The sequence below is a fragment of the Cololabis saira genome, chromosome 23 (genome assembly GCF_033807715.1).
Source record: "Cololabis saira isolate AMF1-May2022 chromosome 23, fColSai1.1, whole genome shotgun sequence".
Taxonomy (NCBI): Eukaryota; Metazoa; Chordata; class Actinopteri; order Beloniformes; family Belonidae; genus Cololabis; species Cololabis saira.
The window spans coordinates 27644995-27669118 of record NC_084609.1 but is presented as its reverse complement, the minus strand read 5'-3'; the positions used below and the strand labels follow the sequence as shown (position 1 = coordinate 27669118).

The following is a 24124-nucleotide window of genomic DNA, read 5'->3' as shown; positions in this document are numbered from 1 at the left end:
TTTTCAATGTAATTTATTGGCTTTTATAAATGATGATACTGCAATCACCGATAATATTGGGTTGCAAGTAAAAATCTCTCGGGTTCTATTTTTTACAACCCGAGGGGGGAATCTTCTTAGAATAAGAAATAAGTGAGTAAAACTTCCATCCATTCATTTTCTATACCCGCTTTTTCCTTTGCAGGGTCACGGGGGTCTGCTGGAGTCTATTCCAGCTAATTACAGGCGAGAGGCAGATACACCCTGGACAGGTCGCCAGTCCATCACAGGGCGACATATAGAGACAGACAACCAGACACACTCACACTCACACCTACAGGCAATTTAGAATTATCAATTAACCTAGTATTCATGTTTGTGGACTGTGGGAGGAAGCCGGAGTAACCAGAGGCACGGGGAGAACATGCAAACCCCACACAGAGAGACTTGAACCAGGAACCCTCTTGCTGTGAGTAGGGATGGGCGGTATGGACTAAAATCACGATAATTTCTGGCATTTATCCTGATAACGATAAAAAAAATTCAATTCAACTCCACCTTTTTAAATATAAATCTATCACCACATTCAGTCTTTGGAGCCTCCAAATCACTGCTCTAGAAGAATACTAAATGCTACTAAACTACACCAATGGGAATTTATCTTCCTTTCTTTCAGGCTCCTTCCTTTCCTTCCTTCCTCCCTTCCTTCCTCCCTTCCTTCTTTCCTCCCTTCTTTCCTTCCTTCTTTTCTCCCTTCCTTCCTTCCTTCCTTCCTTCCTTCCTTCCTTCCTTCCTTCCTTCCTTCCTTCCTTCCTTCCTTCTTTTCATTATTCCTTCCGTCCTTCTTTCCTTCTTTCTTTCCTTCTTTTCATTCTTCCTTCCTTCCTTCTTTCTTTCTTTCCTACTTTTCATTCTTCCTTCCTTCCTTCTTTCCTCCCTTCTTCTCTTCCTCCTTCCTTGACCCAAAAACAGCACAAGGGTTAAAGTCTTCCTTCATCCCTTCCTCTTTTCTTCCTTCCTTCCTTCCTTCCTTCCTTCCTTCCTTCCTTCCTTCCTTCCTTCCTTCCTTCCTTCCTTCCTTCCTTCCTTCCTTCCTTCCTTCCTTCCTTCCTTCCTTCCTTCCTTCCTTCCTTCCTTCCTTCTTTTCATTCTTCCTTCCTTCCTTCTTTCTTTCTTTCCTACTTTTCATTCTTCCTTCCTCTTTCCTCCCTTCTTCTCTTCCTCCTTCCTTGACCCAAAAACAGCACAAGGGTTAAAGTCTTCCTTCCTTCCTTCCTTCCTTCCTTCCTTCCTTCCTTCCTTCCTTCCTTCCTTCCTTCCTTCCTTCCTTCCTTCCTTCCTTCCTTCCTTCCTTCCTTCCTTCCTTCCTTCCTTCCTTCCTTCCTTCCTTCCTTCCTTCCTTCCTTCCTTCCCACACACATACGTTGTGCGTCGATTTAACACAGAACCATAAATCAGCTTTACACAAAAACGTCATCAACGGGAATTTATCATTTTTACCACAAGATGACAAATTCTTACCGTGGGGAATTGTTTTGACGGTATATAGCCCAGCATGCTTCTTTGACTAAAGCTTAAATTCATGAAACTAAAACATTTTCAAAATGGAATTACCACCTTGCTCTTTCTTGCGAATGGGACGACCAAAGCAGAGCGGTGCAGTAAACTCATCCTCTTGAAGAGGACTCTGCACATTCAACTGTGCAGCCTGTTTCAGCAGGATGAGCCTGATGTGGCTGTTGACACAAGTAAATAGAGCATAGCTCGATATGACCCGGGCCTTTCCTTCAAGTGGTTATACAGTGTTGACCGACAGCAGGAACAAAGCCTGGGACGGGAACCTCGCTGAATGATTTACAGCTGTTTGTTTTTGCCTCAGTGGCCAGTTGCTCAACTGCTGTTGTGGCAAAACATTTACACGGTGAGCAAACGAGGACGGGATTTGAACCAACACACAAACAAAAGACAACCTGCTCATCGTCTGCAGGGCTTCGTTAAAGACTTACCATAACAAGGAAATGATTCTCATAAAGGAAGTGATGGTGGACACGCACGCACACGCACACGCACACGCACACGCACACGCACACGCACAAGCACAAGCACACGCACACGCGCCTCTTTCAGTTCTCGCTTTCCAGTCCTGTGGCGGTGCGTCGCCGCGCCGGCAGCATTCCTGCTTCCTGGTATTTGCTTTGATTCTCTATTTATAGGCCCCGGTTTTGAATAAAACCTGCTGGGAAGGTGACAGGTTGATGGCTATGAATCACAGTTGGCGGGAAACTAGAGAAAGCGCCCCGTCTTGTCGAGGTTTGGCGGTGCACGCTTCCCTCTGAACGCCTTCGAGTCTGAGCGTTCAACACCACGTACCTTATCTGATCGTGGCTGAGGTGGTTTGTGAAAGGAAACGTATTATTTTTATCATTAAAAAACATTTGTCTCTGATGAGAAATGCAATTATTCAAATCTCTGAGAGCACACAAGCCAGATAATTGTCCCATTTCCTAAACCGAGGGTATAAACACTGCAAAAAAAAAGAAAAAAAGTAATGACTTCAAGATGTATTTCCGGGTGCAGGTGGAAAGTAATCACAGATTTTCACACTTTTGCTGATTGATACAACAAAACCTTGCATCAGAGAATAAAAAAAGAAGATGAGTCATATCTTCCACTTTTTTTTTCTCTTCTAAATCTCGATTTCTGAGCAGGATGTGAAATTGCTTGGCGTGCAGCTGAACTGGAAACACCGCATCACCTGAGCGTCTTTACTGTAAAGCCGCTGCAGCTGCAGCGGTGAGAAGAAACCCCAGCGATCAGCCGCGGCTGATTTACTGCTCATTCGTGCAGAGAATTAAAACTGGACTTGTTTAATCTGCAGCTACCTGAACCAAGAGTTTCACCTGATATCCCACTAAAATTAGAATCTAATCAAATCAACAGGTTCTTGAGCTGCTGAACTGTGAAGTTTGGTTTCGTGAAGTTCGTAAAGTTTTTATCAATGAATGATGGTGACTTTAGCACCCAGATGCTTTTGCTGTTGGAACATGAGCATATGGTTGTCAATGTTTTGCTGAAATAAGCAAGACTTTCCATAAAAGAAGAACCGGATGCTGTGTTTCTCTGAAAAAGGCGTTCAGGGTTGCTCTCACCGGTTACTTTATAAGCTTCATATAATGTGCAGAGTCTCCCACTGACAACGTGGCTGGTGAGTTTAGTATAAGCTCATATAAAAGTTGAGATGATTGAAAGTCATTACGGGAACGACAGGTGACAAAAATGCAGTGATCTGCTGCCATTAAACCAGGTTGCACAACAAAAGACATTCATGTTTCAGCTGTTTTCGTCCAGGTGAATTAGGATAATTGGGCTGATTATAGCGGCACGGGGCTGATTATTTAAAATGACTACGATTGTTCCATACGATCGGCAGCACTCCCGCACCAGCAGAGACGCCATTTCTATAGACGCAGGTCAGATTTGGACTCGTTAGACGAGAGTCTGCAGCCGTCCATCTTTAAGGAGCAGGACAGCGTCTGGTTCTAATGTACGACGCCTGAGGGCCTGAAGATAACACTGGAATCAACTTCTGCTTTCAGCCTGGTTTTCTTTTGGTTGGTTTTCTCATATCAATTCCTAAAAATCGATTTGTATGTCTAAAGATCGATTTTTAAAATTTTTTTTATTTCTTTTATTTTTCATCATTACATTACAACTTTTGATATTTTTTGGTTTATGCCCAAAAAAGGAATGTTTTGTTGGACACGAGAATAAATTGTGCATGTTTTTGGGTATGAAAACATTAAAGTTTTCAGTTATAATTGTATAAATTGTCTATTTTTTATTACTTTATATACTGTCTCGGGGTTAGATTTGCATAAAATGATAAAAACCAAATTGTCAAAAATTAAAAACCGAAAAAGACCAAAAATTGAATGTGGTAAAAAAATAAAAGCAATTTCATACGGCCTCTGTTTGCTGCCCTGGATCTGTTTGGTAATTCTGCCACACAATGTTTCTGAAAGCAGTTCTATCAGCATTCTGGGAGGTGATTGGTCCTTTCAGCATCATTAGCTGCCAATACTTGATGTTGAATCTCAATATAATACTAGTATTAATATGTTGCACAACTACACATAATTCATGCAAAAGCTCAAAAACAGTTTTAATAACACTAACTCAAATCGATATGGGAATCAAATTGAATCAAATCTTGATAATCCATTCTGAAACTTAAGAATCAGAATCGAATCGATTCTTGACATTTGAATGAATCCACAGCCCTGGTTTAGATCATTCTTAAAGGAGACATTCTGCCTTTTTTTTATTTTTTTAAAGTTGACACAAATTAGCGACATGTCAATTGAAATCTTTGTGACGTGCTTCAGTCAACGTACGGAGAGACACAACTAAAGCTCCTGTTCAACCCGGTCTGTTCATACATGTTCACAGCAGCCGGTTTTACCACGTCAAGTCAGGACCTGCACTGCAACCCACGCGGTTTTTAATTTTAGCAACCATTTCAGATGATAAAGTATTTATTTTATCCATAACATGCCTCTTTTGACATCTTGAACCATCTATACATTGTTCTTCCCATCTTTTCCATACTTGAGCAACAGAAACGTATATTGTACCGACACCCAACATGGTGTTTAAAATCGGGAGCCTCTACTGATCTCTGACGTGATCTCCATGGCGGTATAGGAAGTACATTTACGAGAATCTGGTGGAAAAAATATGTTTTTCCTTCCGATTCCTTTCAAGGTCCCAAATGAAACCTACTCATTCCTGTTTTTTTATACCACAAAATGTCCAACTATTCTCAATAAAACTATAAGAGAAAGTAAAACTGCGTGTGTGAGGTCAATCAGCTGAAACACACACTCTTTTGGGAAATTTCCTGTCCATAAAAAGCTGCTAAAAAAACAAACTTCGATTTCACAATTCATTTTAAAGTTATGAGTCAATCCGGTGTGTGGGTGTGGCCTGAAGCTCTAATTCTTCTGATAGATCAGATTCCAAAGAAAAGGTGGTGAAACAACCTCTTTCAAGGTGCTTCCATCAGAAAATCCTAGAGGGGTTGATGAACATCTTCCCCAGAAGGTTTGTAAAACTGTGTCAAAGTTCATGTCCAATTTATTCAACTGCTGCAAAAATTTAATCAGATTTAAAATAAGCATTCCTTTAATTACCATCATCTATTTATCGATTTATTTTAAATCTACTATAACTACCATCCTCTTAGCAGTTGGACATGTGATGAGCTGAAATTTGATCACTATTTTGTGCAGATTTTTGAGGCGGCTTCAGCGAAAGCTCATCTCTTCGTACATCAAACCTTTCGCCAACCCACTCGCGACACTTTCACCCTGAGCCACATCACACGGCGGCGGCGTGAAACGTCCTCGGCGCCCCCGAGCCAGACGAAAAACCCCTTTTCGTGTTCAAAACAGAAATAAAAACTGTGAGGAAATCACTTCGCTTTTTCTGTTTTATTTCCATGCCCGTGGCCGCCGGCGTTGCCCAGGCGACAGTTGAGGTTGCTTTGTACTTCCTGATCAACCGCCTCCCGCTTCCTCCCCCCAGCCGCCTCGTAACAGCCACGTTCCATCATCTGCTCCCGCTGGCTTCATTGATTCTTTTTAAAGGGTGTAGTTTCGCTGTAAACACATTGATTTTTTTTTTTTTTAAGATGAACTAGCACGTGCCTTCACCGTTAAAAAGATTTGTAATAAGGTGAAAGCTGGATGAGGGCCAAAGTGTTTGGACTCATAAAATGTCCATCCAAGACTTTTAGTTGGTTTTAACTTTCCGAAAGTGCTCAAATGGTCGCCTTGCAGCAGCACTTCTGCACCTCTGCACCTCTGCTCTGGCCGGACAACAAAGACTCAACTGTACAAGGTTTCACTGATGTCTCCGGCTTTTCTGAGCCGGGAATCAAATGGCACTTTTCCACTAGTACCTACTCAGCTCTACTCATCTCAGCTCGGCCTGGTTTCTTTTCCACAACAATTCATCTGGAGCAGAAGTAGGAGGTTGGAGTGAAGCTGCTGTGATGTATTTGATTGTGTATCTAAACGAAGAAGACAACAACACTAAAGATGTAGAACCTGGAGGAGATGATATACAGGACTGTCTCAGAAAATTACAATATTGTGATAAAGTCCTTTATTTTCTGTAATGCAAAAATGTCAACTGAAAACAGAAAACTCAAATATCCTATCTCAAAAAATTTGAATATTCTGGGAATCTTAATCTTAAACTGTAAGCCATAATCAGCGATATTAAAATAATAAAAGGCTTGCAATATTTCAGTTGATTTGTAATGAATCCAGAATGTATGACATTTTTGTTTTTTTTAATTGCCTTACAGAAAATAAAGAACTTTATCACAACATTCTAATTTTCTGAGACAGTCCTGTATGTGCTGCTGGGTCTGTTAAAAAAAAGTTTAAAAAATGAGAGTGAAAGAAGCTTCAAGCGGCGACGCTTTTTAATTTTTTTTTTTTTAGTTTGTCTATGAAGAGACAGAGCTGCTGGTGGATCTTGTCGTTTATTATCTCCGTCTAGATCCCTTTTTAATTCTCTCCTCAGACACCAGGTTTATGAACATCTGACCCTCAGAGTTGGATCATGAAACAGACTTTTGTTGCCATTGCTGGTCGAATAAAATGAACAAGAATCCGTCAGAGTTGCTCTTTCGCTGATGTCACATCCTGACTCAGACGTCTGACTCCAACCCCCCGACCAATTGGTGGCCTTGGCAGAATAGTTACAGAAAAAGTATCTACTCGGCACGTTAGACCCCTAGTAGGAAAGAACCAAACTGAGTGGAGGTGAGTCGAGTCGGGCTGAGTAGGTACTAGTGTAAAAGCTCCATAAGAGAAGCAGGAGGGAGGAGTACCGGAGTGGGGGGATCGGTAGCGGAAGTCCTCCTTGGTGAGCAGCAGCAGGGCCTTGCCGTTCATCTGGAAGGTGCCGCTGGTGATCGGCCGCAGGGCGAACTCCTTCTCCGCCCAGCGCAGCCACTGCGCCACGTCGTCCCGGCTCCAGAACACCGGCTGCAGCCCTGCAGGTGGAGAAGGTGGAGATATTAGAGATCAGAGATCAGAGATCAGAGATCAGAGATCAGAGATCAGAGAACAGGGCTTTGGTTGAAGAAGCAAGAAAATGGTGGTGAAAAAACAAAAAAAAAAAGGGTGAAGCAGACGGACGGGGGTGGTGGTGGTGCTGGGGAGGGGAGCAGGAAGGAAAACGAGGGAAAGACAGGAAAGACAGGAAGGAGGGGGGTTGTGGGGGGGAAAGGGGAGGGAGGAAGGAAGGAGGCAGAGGCAGTAAAAAGGATATTGAGGAAGTGGAGATAAAAGCCAGAAGGAGGGAGAGATTACGGGAACGGCAGCAGAGATAAAGAAAAAAGATGGAGGAGACAGCGTCAGAGAGGGAGAGGAGGTTAGAATAAAAGATTAGAAGATGATAGGTTTGGGGGGGGAGGGAGGAATGAATCACAAAAATGAAAAAAGGTGGGGAGGATATAACAGGAAACAGCCAGGACTGATGTTTGGTCTGATAGCTCATATTCTGATCTGCAGCTCTGCAGCTCACCGGAGGACGGACACTTTATTGGTTTGTGTACAAAAGGACGAGGACACAAGAGGGAAGGGGGGGCAGAGGAAACGAGTGACAGCACCCCCCAACCACCACCACCCCCTCCCCAGCACGCTGTTGTGTTTTGTCTCACTGCCGTGGGAAAGCAGAGTGTGAAACATCTGCAGCAGCGTCCAGGAAAGCTGCTGAGAGGCGGCGGGGAAACGAGAGAAGGTGGGAGAGGTGCAGCGGGGAGCCAGCGCTGGTCCTACCGGACCAGGGCGCTAAAACCTTTCCTTCAAGACAAAGGTTAACTACATAACCAGGGAAAATAAAAGAGCCATAAAACAGCCCTGGAACTTGGCGTTGTGTGGATGCTGGAAGACGCCGTTTTACCCGACAGTGATGGAGTAAAAGCAGAGGACTCAGCTCGGTGTGTTTTGTGAGACGTACAAATATTTGTTTCTGAATCAATGCCAATAAGAAAACCCAAATACCAGAGTTCCGGATATTCTTTTAAGTAGGATTAGGCAGAGGTAATGAAAAAAACAACAACATTTCAGTTCATTTAATGACCACTAGGGGCTCAAAAAGTGAGTCCTGTTAAAACGAGCAGAATAATCACACTTGTTTTAGAGGCCGTACGGCTGGTTGTGCTGATCAGGTTAACTTTATTTCAGCAGTCTTAACCCTTGTGCTGTCTTTGGGTCAACGGAGGGTGAAGGGAGAAAAGAAGGAATGAAGGAATGAAGGAAGGAAGTAAGGAAGAAAGGACAAAAGAAGGAAGGAAGTAGGAAAGGGAGTAAGGAAGGGAGAAAACATGGAAGGCAGCAAAGAAGGGGACAAAAGATGGAAGGAAGGGAAAAGGCAGGAAATAGGGGCAAAAAGGAAAGAAGGGAGGGAGGAAGGAATGGAGAAAAGGAAAGAAAGAAGGGAGGGAAGAAGGAAGGAATGGAGAAATGGGTGCACACAAGCCGGTACTCGAGGGCCAGTCTACTGCACGTTTTAGATGTTTCCTGCCTCAACACAACCCTGATATACAAGGCTGTGTCACCAACAGAGTTGTGTAAACCTTGATGACATGTTGATGACGACCAGTGATTAGAATCAGGTGTGTTGAAGACAGGGAGACATCTAAAACATGCAGTAGACTAGCCCTGGAGTCCCGGCTTGTGTGCACCCCTGGTAATAAAGGAACGAATGACGAAAGGGAGGTAGGAAGAAAAAGGAGTAAAGGAGGGTAAAAAAGGAAGAAAAGAGGAAAGGAAGAAGGAAGGAGAGAGAATGGCAGGAGGAAAGAAGGATAGAAGAATTGGGTCATTTTGACCCAAAGACAGCACAAGGGTTAAAGGCCACTAAACAGGGCTAACCCGGAACAGCCGGCCCGGCGGCCTCTAGCGGCGGTTGCCAGGTTTTGCAGCAGCCGAAGAAACGACGCGCTTTGAACCACTTTTTCCCCGACTGTTCAAGGTCCTTTAAGGTCGAATAATCAGACTACTGGCCAACAGGTAGCCGGCCACGCTCTGCCAGGACGGAGCACGACAGTCCAGGTAACATGCATTCAGACGGAAAATTACTAAAAAAGGGCTTTTTTTTTAAAACCCTTGTGCTGTCTTAGGGTCAAGGAAGGAAGGAAGGGAAGAAGGGAGGAAAGAAGGAAGGAAGGGAGAAAAGAAGGAAGGAATTGAGGAAAGAAGGAAGGAATGGACAAAAGAAGGAAGGAAGGAAGGAAGGAAGGAAGGAAGGAAGGAAGGAAGGAAGGAAAGAAGGAAGGAATGGACAAAAGAAGGAAGGAAGGAAGAAAGGAAGGAAGGAAGGAAGGAAGGAATGGACAAAAGAAGGAAGGAAGGAAGAAAGGAAGGAAGGAAGGAAGGAAGGAAGGAAGGAAGGAAGGAAGGAAGGAAGGAAGGAAGGAAGAAAGGAAGGAAGGAAGGGAGGAAGGAAGGAAGGGAGGAAAGAAGGAAGGAAGGAAAGAAGGAAGGAAGGAAGGGAGGAAAGAAGGAAGGAAGGAAGGAAGGAAGGAAGGAAGGGAGGAAAGAAGGAAGGAAAGAAGGGACAAAAGAAGGAAGGAAGGAAGGAAGGAAGGAAGGAAGGAAGGAAGGAAGGAAGGAAGGAAGGAAGGAAGGAAGGAAGGAAGGAAGGAAGGAAGGAAGGAAGAAAAGAGGAAGGGAGAAGGAAGGAGAGAGCAGGATGATAGAAGAATTAGGTCATTTTGACCTAAAGACAGTACAAGGGTTAAATACCAGCCACCTTAATTTCCTAATATGCCTCATTTTCTCCTCTAAAAGATTAAAAAATATCGGTGTCATTAAAGTACTGAACACATTCATTTGTGCATTTTCTTTTGTTATATTTAATAAATTTGTTATTTTTCACTCACAAATCTAACTGGATCAAATGAACATAAGAAACATCAACATAAGAAAAATATACTCAAGTTTGTTATAAAGTAACAAACTTAATATTACTTGTGTGAAAACAATTAAAAACAGAATAAAACAATCTGGATCCGACTTTGATTTATACGTTCATTCAGCACTGACGTGTGTTTATTTATCCAAGGCAACACAGATAGTGCCATTTCACCAAATCTTGCTGTTGTTGCAACCTGATTTACAGTATGACTCACACACACACCCCCCTCTTTGTTTTGTTTTTTCCCTCCGTCCTCTCTCTTTCACACTACACAAAACCAGACTTGAAACTGCGTTGAGCTCGGACCCGAACCTCCGCGACACCCACGCGGAGCACAACTTCTCATTCCTCACATCTGACTTATCGGCCGGCCTCAAATGCTTCCTCCGGGACTCCGGCGGCTGTTATCTTTGGCCACCAGTGTCACTTGTCACGGGGGTAATAAGAACCCTGCGCTCGCTTTTATTCCCCCCTTCCAGATCCCCCACATGCATCTAACAAAAGGAAGTTTTCCGAGACAGTGCAATCAATATCAAATGAAAGCCGGCCTCGATTGTTCGCTTCCCATTTCCTCCTCTGCGTTCAGACAGCAGGACGAGCGCGAGTAGACCTGGAAAAGTCTCGGTTATCTGGAGTGCAGCTCACAGCCAGACAACCTCCGACTCTCAGTCTGTCAGCACTCGTCCAAAAAAGTGTCAGGGTACGGGGTCGCAGGTGTCTCATGTGCACAGGGAGGGCTGATAAGGAACCATATTTCTTCATACGTTCTTCCCGGAGTTCTGCTTTTCCCACCGGGTCGACTTCTTGGCACGGAATCAGCGGAAATCATAGCCAAGCTGATTCATCTCCGACTTGTACAATAATAACCGCATTGGACCAAATGGTCCGTTGCTCTTGAAAAGTGATTCCATTAAAAGCAACTGTTTTAAGTTTTGGGAGTGTGATGGAGTGAGCGTGCGTTTAAGGGCCAAGGCTGATCAGATGGATAACGGCGGACCAAACGCCAAGGAAAACATCAGAACACATTCAAGCTGAACTCCGGAGTCGACGGACGTCACCGTCTCGTCGAACTTTCCATCGCCTCCCAACAACAAAAGGAAGATGTCCCAGGAGGACGCAGTTATTAAAAGAAAAACCAGAGTGGAGTTGCAAAATAAAGCATGTTTGACAAGCTGCGAAGGAGCGCGGTTCCTGCACTGATGAGAGTCACATCAGCGCTCTGTTGGCGGATGGACGTGAAACCCGGCGGCGGCTAGGTCAGGGTCCAGGTCAGCTCAGACACATCTGGCAGGAGCGTTTCATTTGTGAGGGACACGGTGAAGCCTCAAGGGCTGATCTAACTCTGTCAAACTTCTGGAGGCAGCAGAGCCCGGACGAGCGCTGTGTGAACCGGTGTCCTGGAGGAGCTAAACGCAGGTTCAACGACGGCTGCAAACCATTCACAGAACGGCTGAACGCCAAAGCGCTGCGTATAGATGTCGCAGGAGCAGATTAGCCGCAACGTCAAGCCTAAGGTTTTTCTGACGAGCAGTTTTCACGTCTCTTTTGTTTCCCGTAACACGTGTTAGAAATGGACAAACAGGCACGTGAAGCCAACTCGAAGACGCCCACCTTATGTCTATCAATGTTAAGGCTGAGTTATGGTTCTGCGTCAAAACGACACCATGCCTACGCATGACACCGTCACTGACGCCGTCACTGACGCCGTCACTGACGCCGTCACTGACCTGCACCTTCCAAAAATTGTAACTACGCGTCGAGGCGACGCAGACCAAACGCAGACGAGAGGGCTGTGATTGGTTCCTCTGGTAGCAACGCATTTCCGGTTTCCGGTTTGAAGCAGTCGTGAACTTTCAGCGCTCTTTTTTTCGTGTATGTGTGATTTTTTTGGTTTTGTTTTTTTGCACAATAGTTGTCCTTATCTCTTTCATTCACTATGACCGGAAAAGTTGGATAAACCATTCAGGAAAAGATCGCGAACTAGCGGTCGCGGGGGGTACTGCACCGCGGCGAAATGGAGTGACGGAGAACTCCGAAGGATTCACAACGGCGTCACGGCGACGGCGTCACGGCGACGGCGTCACGGCGACGGCGTCACGGCGACGGCGTCAATTTGATGCAGAACCATAATCCAGGCTTTACCCGTGGCCACCAGCTCCATCAGCCTGTCCACGATGGAGGGGTTCCTGACAAACGTGCAGCCAAATCTTCTGTTTCACGTGTTGTGGTGAAATCAGAGATGAGCGCTGCCTTCAGGGACGCCGGGTGTCCCGTAGATACAGGTGACTACAAGCTGTGACTGCTTCATAGCATGATGATGACTGATGAGGAAGTGACGATAGCTGGCCGTTGGCTAAGCAGACTACCAAAGAAAAAGCTTCATCCCATAATGTAAATCAATATATTGCTTTATGTTAATTCATCTGATGTGGTATTAAAGCCTTATTGGATGTGAAAGCTAGCAATGGAGACCCAAACTGTATTCTGAATCAGTATTCAAATATGTTTATTTCTGATGCAAAGTTGCCCATTTTAATATGGAATTTAATAGAGGTGAATTTATATGAAGCAAGAGCATTTTATACATTCACCTGCTGAGGTACAAATTGATAATATAGTCGACATTGGAAGTGGATTAAAAACACTCGGTATGAAGGAAGTTTAACCATTCTTGTTTCAGGTGTTGATGACTGTATTTTGAAACCAGACAGAGAACGTTTAGTGACACTGAAGAGGAACTTGCACGCAAGTTTTAAGTCAAAGCTGACTGGTTCTATATTCATAAAAAGTTATACATGGCAGCAAGTGACTATGTAACTATTTCTATTGTGAATTTTACAATAACAAATAAAAATGTATGTAATTTAATTATATTTTATGTATAAAATTGGTATTGGCAGGTTACAAAATTCCCAATCGGTGCTTCTCTAAAAATCGTTCTTTGAGCTGCATAATTAATTGTGATCCTTTTGATTTGCTAATTGCATCAGTTAAAGTTCCAACTTCATTTGGCTGATTGAAAACTGATTCATCTTTCACTTTCAGTCCCACACAGAGGATTAAATCAGTCAGTACACGACCCCTTTTCAGAATACTGAACCAAGCTGAAAGCCCCTGGGGGGCCGAGAAGACGACCAGGTTTGATCCCGCCGGAGCTGCAGGGGTCGTAGTACGAGCTTTGACACTCAAGTTAAAGCACCAGCCACAAAGTTGTGCCCCCCCACTCCAGTCATGGTGCAGTTCAGGTAAAAGCCTTGTTTTCACCATGCACACACACACACACACACACACTTACATCCTCACCTCACTTTTACTGACAAATAAGTGCAGTGAGACCTGGGGTGGTTGCTGTTTCTGTCTCTGCCTGTTCTTGTTTTTCTCTTTCAGACTCCAAATTTTTGTGTGCATGTGTGTTTTCTTGTCTCTCAGACGTGCAGCAGATGTTTCACCACCCGCTCATATCCCCCTTACTTTATTTATTCACCAAAAAATAAAATAAAAAGAGCTTTATAAAATGATGAGAAAACTGCCTCTTGCCTGTTGTTGTTGCTTCCTCTGAGTTTATAAAAACAAGAAGGTAATAATCTCACACTACACCACCAGCAAGGCCAGCACTGCAGTCCCTCCCCCAACATTTATTCAGCACTGAGTGGTTAAAGCGCAGAGACATGAAACATTAGACACTTGTTGCCGGCCGTGGATCGTAAAAACATATGGAGGAGGACCGTCTTCAGACGCTGGACACATAAAGCTCCGTGAAAGCACACACTGGGGGGGGTCATTGTGAATGCACAGCTGGAGAGCGCAGGTGCAATGAAGACGAGATCTCTGGTGGATGTTTATACCGCAATCTCTGTGTGAAAGTGGCCAACAGGATAACGACAGACTCCGACAGGAAAACAATCTTAAAAAACAAAAATGTGCAACTTCACTTGTGACCCAAAATACGGGAGTCTCCCTGGGAGAGACGGAGGTCTCTGGTCCACAGTGATTGTGACTAAAGTTTGTCCAAAAACACATTACGTCATGACGGTTACCATCGTTTTGGCCGTTTCTACTAGGCCTGTGTTGAAAAAAACTCCTGCCGCCTAGTCTGCTGCTTCCTGCCGCCTAGTCTGCTGCTTCCTGCCGCCTAGTCTGCTGCTTCCTGCCGCCTAGTCTGCTGCTTCCTGCCTCCTAGTCTGCTGCTTCCTGCCGCCTAGTCTGCTGCTTCCTGCCTCCTAGTCTGCTGCTTCCTGCCGCCTAGTCTGCTGCTTCCTGCCTCCTAGTCTGCTGCTTCCTGCCGCCTAGTCTGCCGCTTCCTGCCGCTTCCTGCCGGGTTCTGGGCGATCGATTACGCAGATATTCACTCACCTCAACGGGCCCAGTTCTGGGCCCGCGTCAGTAAGTCCTGTTTCTTACTGGATTCAAACCCACCCGATCTGTGACCACCAAACGCCGCGGACTCCTCTGGGAGTCCCCCCCGCCCCAATGCACTTTGGAAGGACTGGCAAAGCAAGTGTTACATAAACTCCAGCTTATTCAAAATGCTGCAGCCAAAATTCTAACCAAAACCAAGAGGTATGAACACATCACTCCTGTTTTATCCTCTCTTCACTGGCTCCCTGTTAAACAAAGAGTAGATTTTAAAGTACTTCTTATTGTCTTAAAATCTATGAATGTCTTAGCTCCCTCCTACATGGTTGACATGCTGAATACATACCGGACAGATCCTGATCGATGCATCTCTACTAAAGATTACATTACAACTTTTGGCATTTTTTTTGTTTATGCCCACAAAAGGAATGTTTTGTTGGATAACCGGTGCCATGTTTTTGCCTTTAAATATGTTTAAAGGTATGAAAACATTAAAGTTTTCAGTTATAATTGCAGAAATTGTCTATATTTAATTAATGTATATTGTTTTGGGGTTACATGGAAAAAATTTAAATGGAAGGTGGTAAAAAATAAAAGCGATTTCATATGTTTGTTGCCCTGGATCTGTTTGATAATTCTGCTCCACACAATGTTTCTGAAAGCAGTTCTATCAGCATTCTGGGAGCTGATTGGTCCTTACAGCATCATTAGCTGCCAATACTTGCTGTTGAATATCAATATAATACTAGTAGTAATATTTTGCACAACTACACAGTCATGTAATTCAGGTAAAAGCTCAAAAAACTGTTTTAATAACACTAACCCAAATCGATATCGGAATCGAATCGAATCTTGATAATCGATTCTGAATCTTAAGAATCGGAATCGAATCTTGATATTTGAATCTACCCCCAGCACTGGTTTCTACTAATTTTATTGTTGGGTGAATCGACTTCAAACAAAGAGTCTGATTTGTGTTAAACTCACAATAAATAACAAACGCCATTTGTTAGTTTCCAGAGGTGTCTTCAGTATTCACATTCATTACTCAGGTAGAAGTATAGATACTAGAGTTTAAAAATACTCCTGTAGAAGTTGAAGTATCAACTCAAGTTTTTTACTCAAGTATAAAAGTACTGGTTTCAAAACTACTTAAAGTATAAAAGTAAAAGTAATGTAAGGGGGAAAAAGCCATTAAGGACAAAAGCCATTGAAAATGAATGCATCTTAGTATAATGTAAATATATTAAAGAACCATATATGTGTACTATTGAGCATTAACATGTGTTTCAGAGAGCAGACGCGTACAAACCAATAGGGTGTCGGAATGGTATTATGTTTATACTTCTCATCCAACCACAACCAAATTCAGTCTATCTGGATGGAGCAATTTAACTGGATAGTTTTTATTAAAGGCCGAAATGAAATAGAGTAAGGCTGTTTTTAAAATGTAAGGAGTAAAAAGTACAGATAATTGCGTGAAAATGTAAGGAGTAAAAGTAAAAAGTCGTCTGAAAAATAATTACTCCAGTGAAGTATAGATAACCAAAATTTCTACTTAAGTAAGGTAACGAAGTATTTGTACTTCGTTACTTGACACTTCTGTTAGTTTCAAGCCAAACAAGGGTACCGACATATTCCTCATCTGTAGTTTACTTGCAGCGTTTTTATTTATTTTTTGATCCTAACTATAAAACAGGAAGACACCCAGGATCCCCTGGCCGACCACCAACAGACTGATCCCATCATCCATCAGCGCTGAGCATCGCTGGCACCTGCGCTGCAGCGCCAGCTGCACGCCGGTCCCCCGCGGCCGACTTGAGAGAGCGGCGCGGCCGGGGCGGGCAGAAGTGCAGCCCGGGTCACGGGGTCACGGCCGCGGTATGCTCTCTCCGGGCCGGGGAGAAGCTCCGCGCTGCCAAAGCCCTTCCCAGATCCGGTCCGACGGCCTCGGCCATCTGCACCGAGCCCAGAGGAGGAAGCAACAAGCCGAGCAGACGGAGGGAGGAGAGAGGAGGAGGAGGAGGAGGAGGAAGAAGGGGGCCCAAAGAAACGTGTCCCACAACGCACTTTGGCAGGAAGCAATCCAGCGTGGGCTCCATTTCAGCACAGGAAACTTCCTGCGGTAAGGTTAGAGTGCAATGCCGGGAGGCTTATTAACAGACAGCAGCAACGCCGAGGACAGAAAGAGAGAGGCAGAAAAAAAAGGGAAGAGTGGAAACAGAAAGGAAAGTGTGGTGAGAGTAGAAGCAGATGAACAGCACGAACGGGTAAACAGACAAGAGGACTGAACAAAGACATAAAAGAGGAAGGAAAGGCAAACAGGAAAGGAAACAGATACTAAACAAGAGCTCGGATCGAGTTCCCAAAGTCAGACATCACGCTCACTCCTCCTCTCAACTCAGTTCTGTGGCCGTTTGTGCTTCTTTCTCAGATGCAAAGCCTTCAAGATAGATGAGGCTCAGACGTCGGGTCACATGGCGTTCTCCTGTTACAACATACGCCAGCTGCTACGGCGGGAAAGAAAACGTCCACCTACCGGTCCTGGGTCAGCATTCCCCAGTCCACGAGGCCTAAGCTCAAACGCTTGTTTAAACTAACTTTAGAGTCGAGTCTAATCGCTCATTTTCATTTGCCCGCTGGGCAGAACTAGGTTTAAGACTGCACATTTGCATGCTCTCATTTACCTAACCTGTCCCATAATGGACTTCCTGCTCTCTGCTGCCGTACCCGCGCGACTGGGAATGCGTGTTTAAATAAGCTTGTTTACCCTTGTGCTGTCTTCAGGTCAAGGAAGGGAAGAAGGGAGGAAAGAAGAAAGGAAGGAAGGAAGGAAGGAAGGAAGGAAGGAAGGAAGGAAGGAAGGAAGGAAGGAAGGAAGGAAGGAAGGAAGGAAGGAAGGAAGGAAGGAAGGAAGAAAAGAAGGAAGGAAGAAAGGAAGGAAGGAACAAAGGAAGAAAGGAAGGAAGTACGGGAGAAAAGAAGGAAGGAAGGAAGGAAGGAAGGAAGGAAGGAAGGAAGGAAGGAAGGAAGGAAGGAAGGAAGGAAGGAAGGAAGGAAGGAAGGAAGGAAGGAAGGAAGGAAGGAAGGAAGAAAAGGAAGGGGAGGAAAGAAGGAAGAAAAGAAGGAAGTACGGGAGAAAAGAAGGAAGGAAGGGAAAAAATAAGGAAGGAAGGAAGGAAGGAAGAAAAGAAGGAAGAAAAGAAGGAAGGAAGGAAGAAAAGAAGGAACAAAGGAAGAAAAGGAAGGGGAGGAAAGAAGGAAGGAAGGAAGAAAAGAAGGAAGTACGGGAGAAAAGAAGGAAGGGAAAAAATAAGGAAGGAAGGAAGGAAGGAAGGAAGGAAGGAAGGAAGGAAGGAAGGAAGGAAGGAAGGAAGGGAGGAAAGAAGGAAGGAAGAAAAGAAGGAAGGAAGGAAGGAAGGGAGAAAAGCAGGAAGGAAGAAAAGAAGGAAGGAAGGAAGGAAGGGAGAAAAGCAGGAAGGAAGGGAAAAAAGAGGGAAGGAAGGGAGGAAAGGAGGAAAGAAGGAAGGAAAGGAGAAAAGAAGGAAGGAAGGAGTAAAGAAGGAAGGAATGGAGAAAAGAAGGAAGGAAGGAAAGAAGGGATAAAAGAATGAAGGAAGGAAAGGAGAAAACAAGGAAAGAATGTACGAGGGGAGAAAAGAAGGAAGGAAGGGAGGAAAGAAGGAAGGAAGAAGGAAGGAGAGAGCAGGAGGAAAGAAGGAAAGAAGAATTGGGTCACTTTGACCCAAAGACACAGTTCCACAGTTAGTAGTTTGTTTCGATTCGTGGTGGATTGATCGATTAACCGTCCACGGTATCAGGTGATGGATCATTTCCATTATTTAACGGAAACTGTTAGTTTGTGAACAAACGTCAGCGCTGTGTGCAAACTTGTAAGTGTGGCAAACACCGTTTAACATTTATTAGTTGATATAGATAGACAGGAAAGAGCTGCTTCAACTTGTATAGTTTTACACATTTGTAGATAATTGGCATCAGCTATTGAAAACCCCATTAAAGTCCATTTTAAATACTGTATTCAAGTTTGTTGTGAATCTTTTGTTCATGTGCAACCAACCAAATCCTGCCTAAGAGAAAATGATCCATAACTCTGCCAACAAATCATTGTTGTGCACGAAATGTCAGGCTGCACCTACATTTTTATATGAGTTTTTAAATATTACAAATTTGTTTCCCCAACCTGTTTCTGATCTTGGCAATAGATCTCGCTTTCGTCAAGGCTTCGGGCAATAAAGTCTCAGGGCACCAATCAAGTTCAGGTCCTCACTTCCTCCGCCACACCTCAAGTCACATATTTCGGCGCTTAGTTTCATCGTTTTGAAAAGGGTAAGTACAATTGACGCCATCAATCATAGCAACAGGTGTCTAAGGAGCTACGTTGGCCTGTCGGCTATATAAGTGGGAGGGAGATTAGCAAACCACCATGGGGTGGTGAGTGATTTCTGCCTTGTTTGGGGGGGGGGGGGTAGATGTGGGGATGTTCAGGGAACAGAGCTGGTAGAAACTCATTTGACACAGCTGTATTATATCTCTACTTAGTACTCTCCTCTCATTAGTGCAGGGCCTTGAACCAAAGTGTCTCACAAGTGCATGACCGAGCAAGAGGGGTGCGCTAACATCGCGGTGAGGAGACCAAGAACCGACAAGGAAAAGAAATGGGTTATGGGCCTTTTCTAGGACTCAATATGACAGAAAAAGAGATTTTGTCAAGTTGTACCACTGAATTTAAGCTCCTTCAAACATGATGGACTGCACACATAAGTAGATAAACTACATGTGCAAGTGCATGCTAATGGCACCAAAAAAAAAGTAAAAAGTAAAGAGAAATAAATTGAGTTCTTGAAAATGGACATGGATGAATCACAGATATTTCCGTGATATAAACAGCAAACGTCACAGTGTTTAAATGGACCCACAAACCTCCATCTTCGTAGGAAGTTTGAGTCAGAATCATCCCAACTCTGCACAGTGAGTGTCAGATACAGATCAAGGCATTTATTTTCCTCTTCTTTCCATTCAGACACTTTTTTTCTTTTCTTTTTTCCTGCTTGTGTTGCGAGTTGACAAAACCCGGCACCTTCCTCCGCCGCCACGTCAGCACGGTTCGTATCTGATTCACATTCAGGTCGCGGCTGCAGGATCGGGTTGGATATCTGGTGTCCGCGTGGCGCGATGGAGACGGGAACAGATTCTGAACGTGATGGGAAACTCTGCCGCAGTGCAGCCGGCGAGACACCGGCGAGCATCCCTCGCTCAGCGAGAGGTGGGAAGGATAACGAATGAACCGGGGGTGAAAGAAGAGGAGAGGAGAGTTTAGGATTCTGTCCTTTCTGGCAGTTTTCTGTGGCAGGATTCTGCAAACAGATTTGTTACGAGGAGGAAATCAATTTCAGGTCTTCCTTGACATCTAGCTGCTCGCTGAATGCGTCTCAGGTTCACCGTGTTCATGAGAGCCATGCACGTGTGCGTGTCCTCGTGCATGTCTGTGTGTGTTTACTCTGAATGAAACCCTCAAGCACGACGGCAGCAGGATCCCAAGCCCTTGACTAAACCGTGGGCTCCTAATCCTCTCTGATGACACATAATTTTCACTCTGTGGTTTCTCAGGCCCCCGCTAATGCTTGCTAACACACACACATGCACGGGGCGCTCAAGTTGCCACGGCAACTCATAAGCGCTTGGGATGAATGAAGGGGAAAAGGAGGATGAGATCACTGGTATCTTATTTCGTTGTTGTGGTACAGAAGCGGTCGACTTCCCTTCCCAGCCGGACGCGTTAATGAGGTCCGTTCCAGCTGCGGAGGCTGGAAGATCCCGGCCAGAACCGGAGCTACCTGGTCATCTATCAGCCCACGATTCAGGAAAACACTACGAGAGCATCGCCATTTCTGACCCAAAAAGGAAAAGAACTACTGAGAGGCAAATCAAATCTGAAATTGAGCCAAAAAAGTCATGACTTGATAGAGAAAGTCACGCCACCACGAGACACACGTCTTAACACACAAACAAATCTCTATGACAACAAAACCCAAAACCTTATATTGTGATAATGTGACGCTGATGCGCCAAAAGAGGAAGCGTTTCCTAATGTGTGAATCCTGGAAACCAGGCGCCTCATTTCCCTCGCCGACGTCACACTTTTACTCTCAAAATATCAGGACATCTACTTTAACACATTACTCTCTTAAAAATGTGTTATTTTCAAAATATTAACTTGTTTTTGTAATATTACACATTTTATCTTGTAAAATTACCGAAGTAGAAAACTTTTTGCACACCGGATTTGCAGAAAGGTGCGTCGGAGGAGGAAAGCTGCAGCCAAATATAAAAAGATGCCTTGAAAAAGGTCTATGACCGAAACGTTGGCCTAATAAACACAAGTATGGTGAGAAGAAGGTGTGCAGGAGTTTTCTTTTTATATCTTGTAAAACTACAAAATTCACTATACTATACCTTAAACCTTTCACACCGTTTCTTAATAATCAGTTTTTGTATCATTATGAATACATAATTAATTTTACAATTAATTTTATGCCTTTTCTTAATCATTTGCTTTATTTGCCTCAGAAATTCAGGAATCAAATATGATATATCCGCCATAAAAGGGTTAATTCTAGTAATATTACAAATTTTTATTAATGTCTGCTTATTTAATTTGGGTCACGGAGGTCCAGCTGCTCCACATGGGAACCAGGGCTCCAGCGCCGGCCAGAACACCATTTTATGGACTATTTATGGGGGGGGGGGGGGGGGGGTCATAATCATTGATCCACAGCAATTTAATGATGAACAATCCTACAGCACTGATACGAAATGAAAATATGGACCAGATATCTGGACATGTAAAGTCCACTGAGGTCCACTGGGCAGGGTTTAGACCGAATGCCTAGCGTGGCGTCGTACTGGTGTAACAAGAAACACCAACCAGCCGCTGGTTTCTGTTCTGCTTGGCTTTCCGTTCTTCATTTCATTTATTTATTTAGCACTATTTTTTTTAAAACAGTGCATGGAGGGAACGAAGCCTGAAGGGTTGGTACAGTGTTCCATCCCATCAACAACTGTGATGAAGTAACAAAGATAATGTACAATAAATTTAAAAAAATTATAAATATAAACGTAAAAGAGAACAAGGATACAAGGTCTGGATTACATTAAAGATACATTCAAGGACATTGAATGTTAAAACAGAATAAGATGTTTTTTTTAATAACTTTCGGAAGGAGGTAAAAGATAGTGTTGACCAGAGTTTTGGATCTAAATATAACATTAAATTGATGACTAGATGTTCGACAGAAGGGTAAATGAAGATTGCCACTGTGTCTAGTTGGATATGAATTAAAATCAGTTGAAAAAGTAAAAAAATGCTGGAAAGTGACAGGAAGATCTTGTTTTTTCTATTGATAAACTTACGAACAAACAAGCATGAGTGAAAACATTAGGTTTATGAATGGATAATAGTGAATATTTCATAAAAAGAGATGCGGATGGTTCGTGTCGACCAGACTGAGAGATCGTTCTTAAGAATCTTTTTTGGATTATCGTACGTACGACTCGAATGAGAGAAGGTTCCGGCCTGCGAAGAGAAAGCCGGCTAAAAGAGAAGAAAACTTGGTGTTTCCTACAGCACGTGCGCGCCCCCATCCTCTCAAATACAGGTCAAACTTCCCAAACACGGACCATCTGAACCATCGGGTGTTAAATTCCAAACATGGTGGACCTGGTTTTAAGAAATCTCCATTTCTTTTGTCCAGATAAAACTCAGCGATGTCGTTTATCTGTTCGTGTAGGAGTCTCCTAGATATCGCTGGATAATATGAAGGTTCGCCAAAGGTCACGTATTCATTTCCAAACAGCTGCTGATTGTTTTCAGACATTTATACCCGTCCTATATTTCTGAAAGTCTTGCTTTGGTCTCCTCTTGTGTAAAACTGGAACCAAATTGCACATAATATGTATTTTGACTCATAATGGGATGTGAAAGTCAGATCAAGATATTTTCTGTCACAAACGCCTGACTTTTAGCCGTTTGAATTTACGCAGAGGCAGAACTGACGCCCGTAACCGACACAGACCGAGAATTTCAGCTTAAACTGGACCTGGATGAACGATAACTAAACAAATAAAGAATAAAACATGGCTGCTTCACAAAAGGCGGGGAGAGTTTGCTCTGAAAACTCAAGAGCTTCTTAGTCACTGGCTTCCTCGGTAAATGTTTGCTTTCTCTCTCCAAGCAGAGGTAGGCGGATATTGGTCTCGCTATCTCAATCTGAGAAAAAGGTTTTTATTTCTCCAGACAGAGGAGGAGGATGAGGGAGGAGGAGGGAGGAGGAGGAAGGGTTGCCGTGGTGACCTCCTGACACCCTGACTCAGGGACATGTGGGTATGAGCGCCACACGTTTCCTCTCTTAGCCCTGCAGACCAGGGCCGGGGATCCCTTCAAATGTCAAGAATCCATTCGATTACGATTATTAAGATTCAGAATCAGGATTTGATTTGATCCGACTCAATCCAATATTGATTTGGGTTAGTGTTATTTAAAATGTTTTTTGAGCTGTTGCCTGAATTATATGACTTTAAAATAACTAGTGTGGAAAAAAAAAACTCACAGGGTTTGTATGTGTATATATATGTATGTGTATGCGTATGTATGCGTATATATATGTATATATATTAAATATAGTAATAATGCACATATATATACCTTAGGTTTTTACCGGCATGGTATCAATCATTAATATGTAATATATGTGCAGACAAGGTAAAAAAAAACAAAAAAAAACTAGTGAAATAATAATTTCACAATAATTATTGTATATTATGTGTGTAAGTAGGTATATACATAGATATAGAGCAGATACAGTATAGTGTAAATAAGTATATTTATATAAATATTTAAATGGGCATGCGTGTACAAATATATAGAAATATTCAATTTTGTGTATGTATGTATGTATGTATGTATGTATGTATGTATGTATGTATGTATGTATGTATGTATGTATGTATGTATGTATGTATGTATGCATGCATGCATGCATGCATGTATAAGTATGTGTGTGAATTACAGTATATAATAATAATAATAATAATAATAATAATAATAATAATAATAATAATAATAATAATAATAATACTGTTATTTAGCAGTGTGAGTACAGTGTGTGAATATTTATAAATAGGGGTTAAATGATTAGTGAATGGGGGTAGGACTAAATAAGTTTACACTTCTTCCTACTCCTTTTTTGGCACATGTAAATCCAGATAGCAAGTTTTAAAGGATGAAATTCTTTGTTTTGTTTTCTTAAACTTCTCATGAAGTGTTGTTTTTTTTTTACATGTAAAAAAATAAAATAAATCAAATAAAATAAAAAAAAATATGAAATAAATAACTCAAACAGGCCTTATAACATCCATTTAAAGTGCAAAAAAAGAAAGAAATTGCAACAGCTCATGCAGTAAACTAATCATTTTAGATGGTCTAATGTATCACCATTTGTCACCACACACACATATTGCCATGAAGCACCAGGCATTTTTCAGAAGTGTCATGACAAACTGTGTGTCCGACTACTGGGATTAAAGTTCACCGGGCGAAAATGTAATGATGAAGGAAAAAAAAAAATCGTATTAATATGAGAATCGATTTAGAATCGGAAAATCGATCTTTTCAACACAGGACTACTGCAGACTGTTCATCTCGTCCCGCTTTGCGAGCTTCTGTTTGATTCTGTGTCAGGTGGGTGCGGCAGAGGGAAAATCCACCTCTGTT

General features: G+C 43.1%; 1 protein-coding gene across 1 annotated transcript in view; it reads right to left on the bottom strand.

Annotated features, from left to right (window-relative positions):
* The window catches only part of etv6 (ETS variant transcription factor 6), a 56941-nt gene that overhangs the window by 12743 nt on the left and 20074 nt on the right, over positions 1–24124 (bottom strand). The window contains exon 3 of the mRNA XM_061714754.1: positions 6884–7048. Within this exon, the coding sequence (XP_061570738.1) occupies positions 6884–7048 (165 nt within the window). The remainder of the gene's footprint in view (positions 1–6883; positions 7049–24124) is intronic.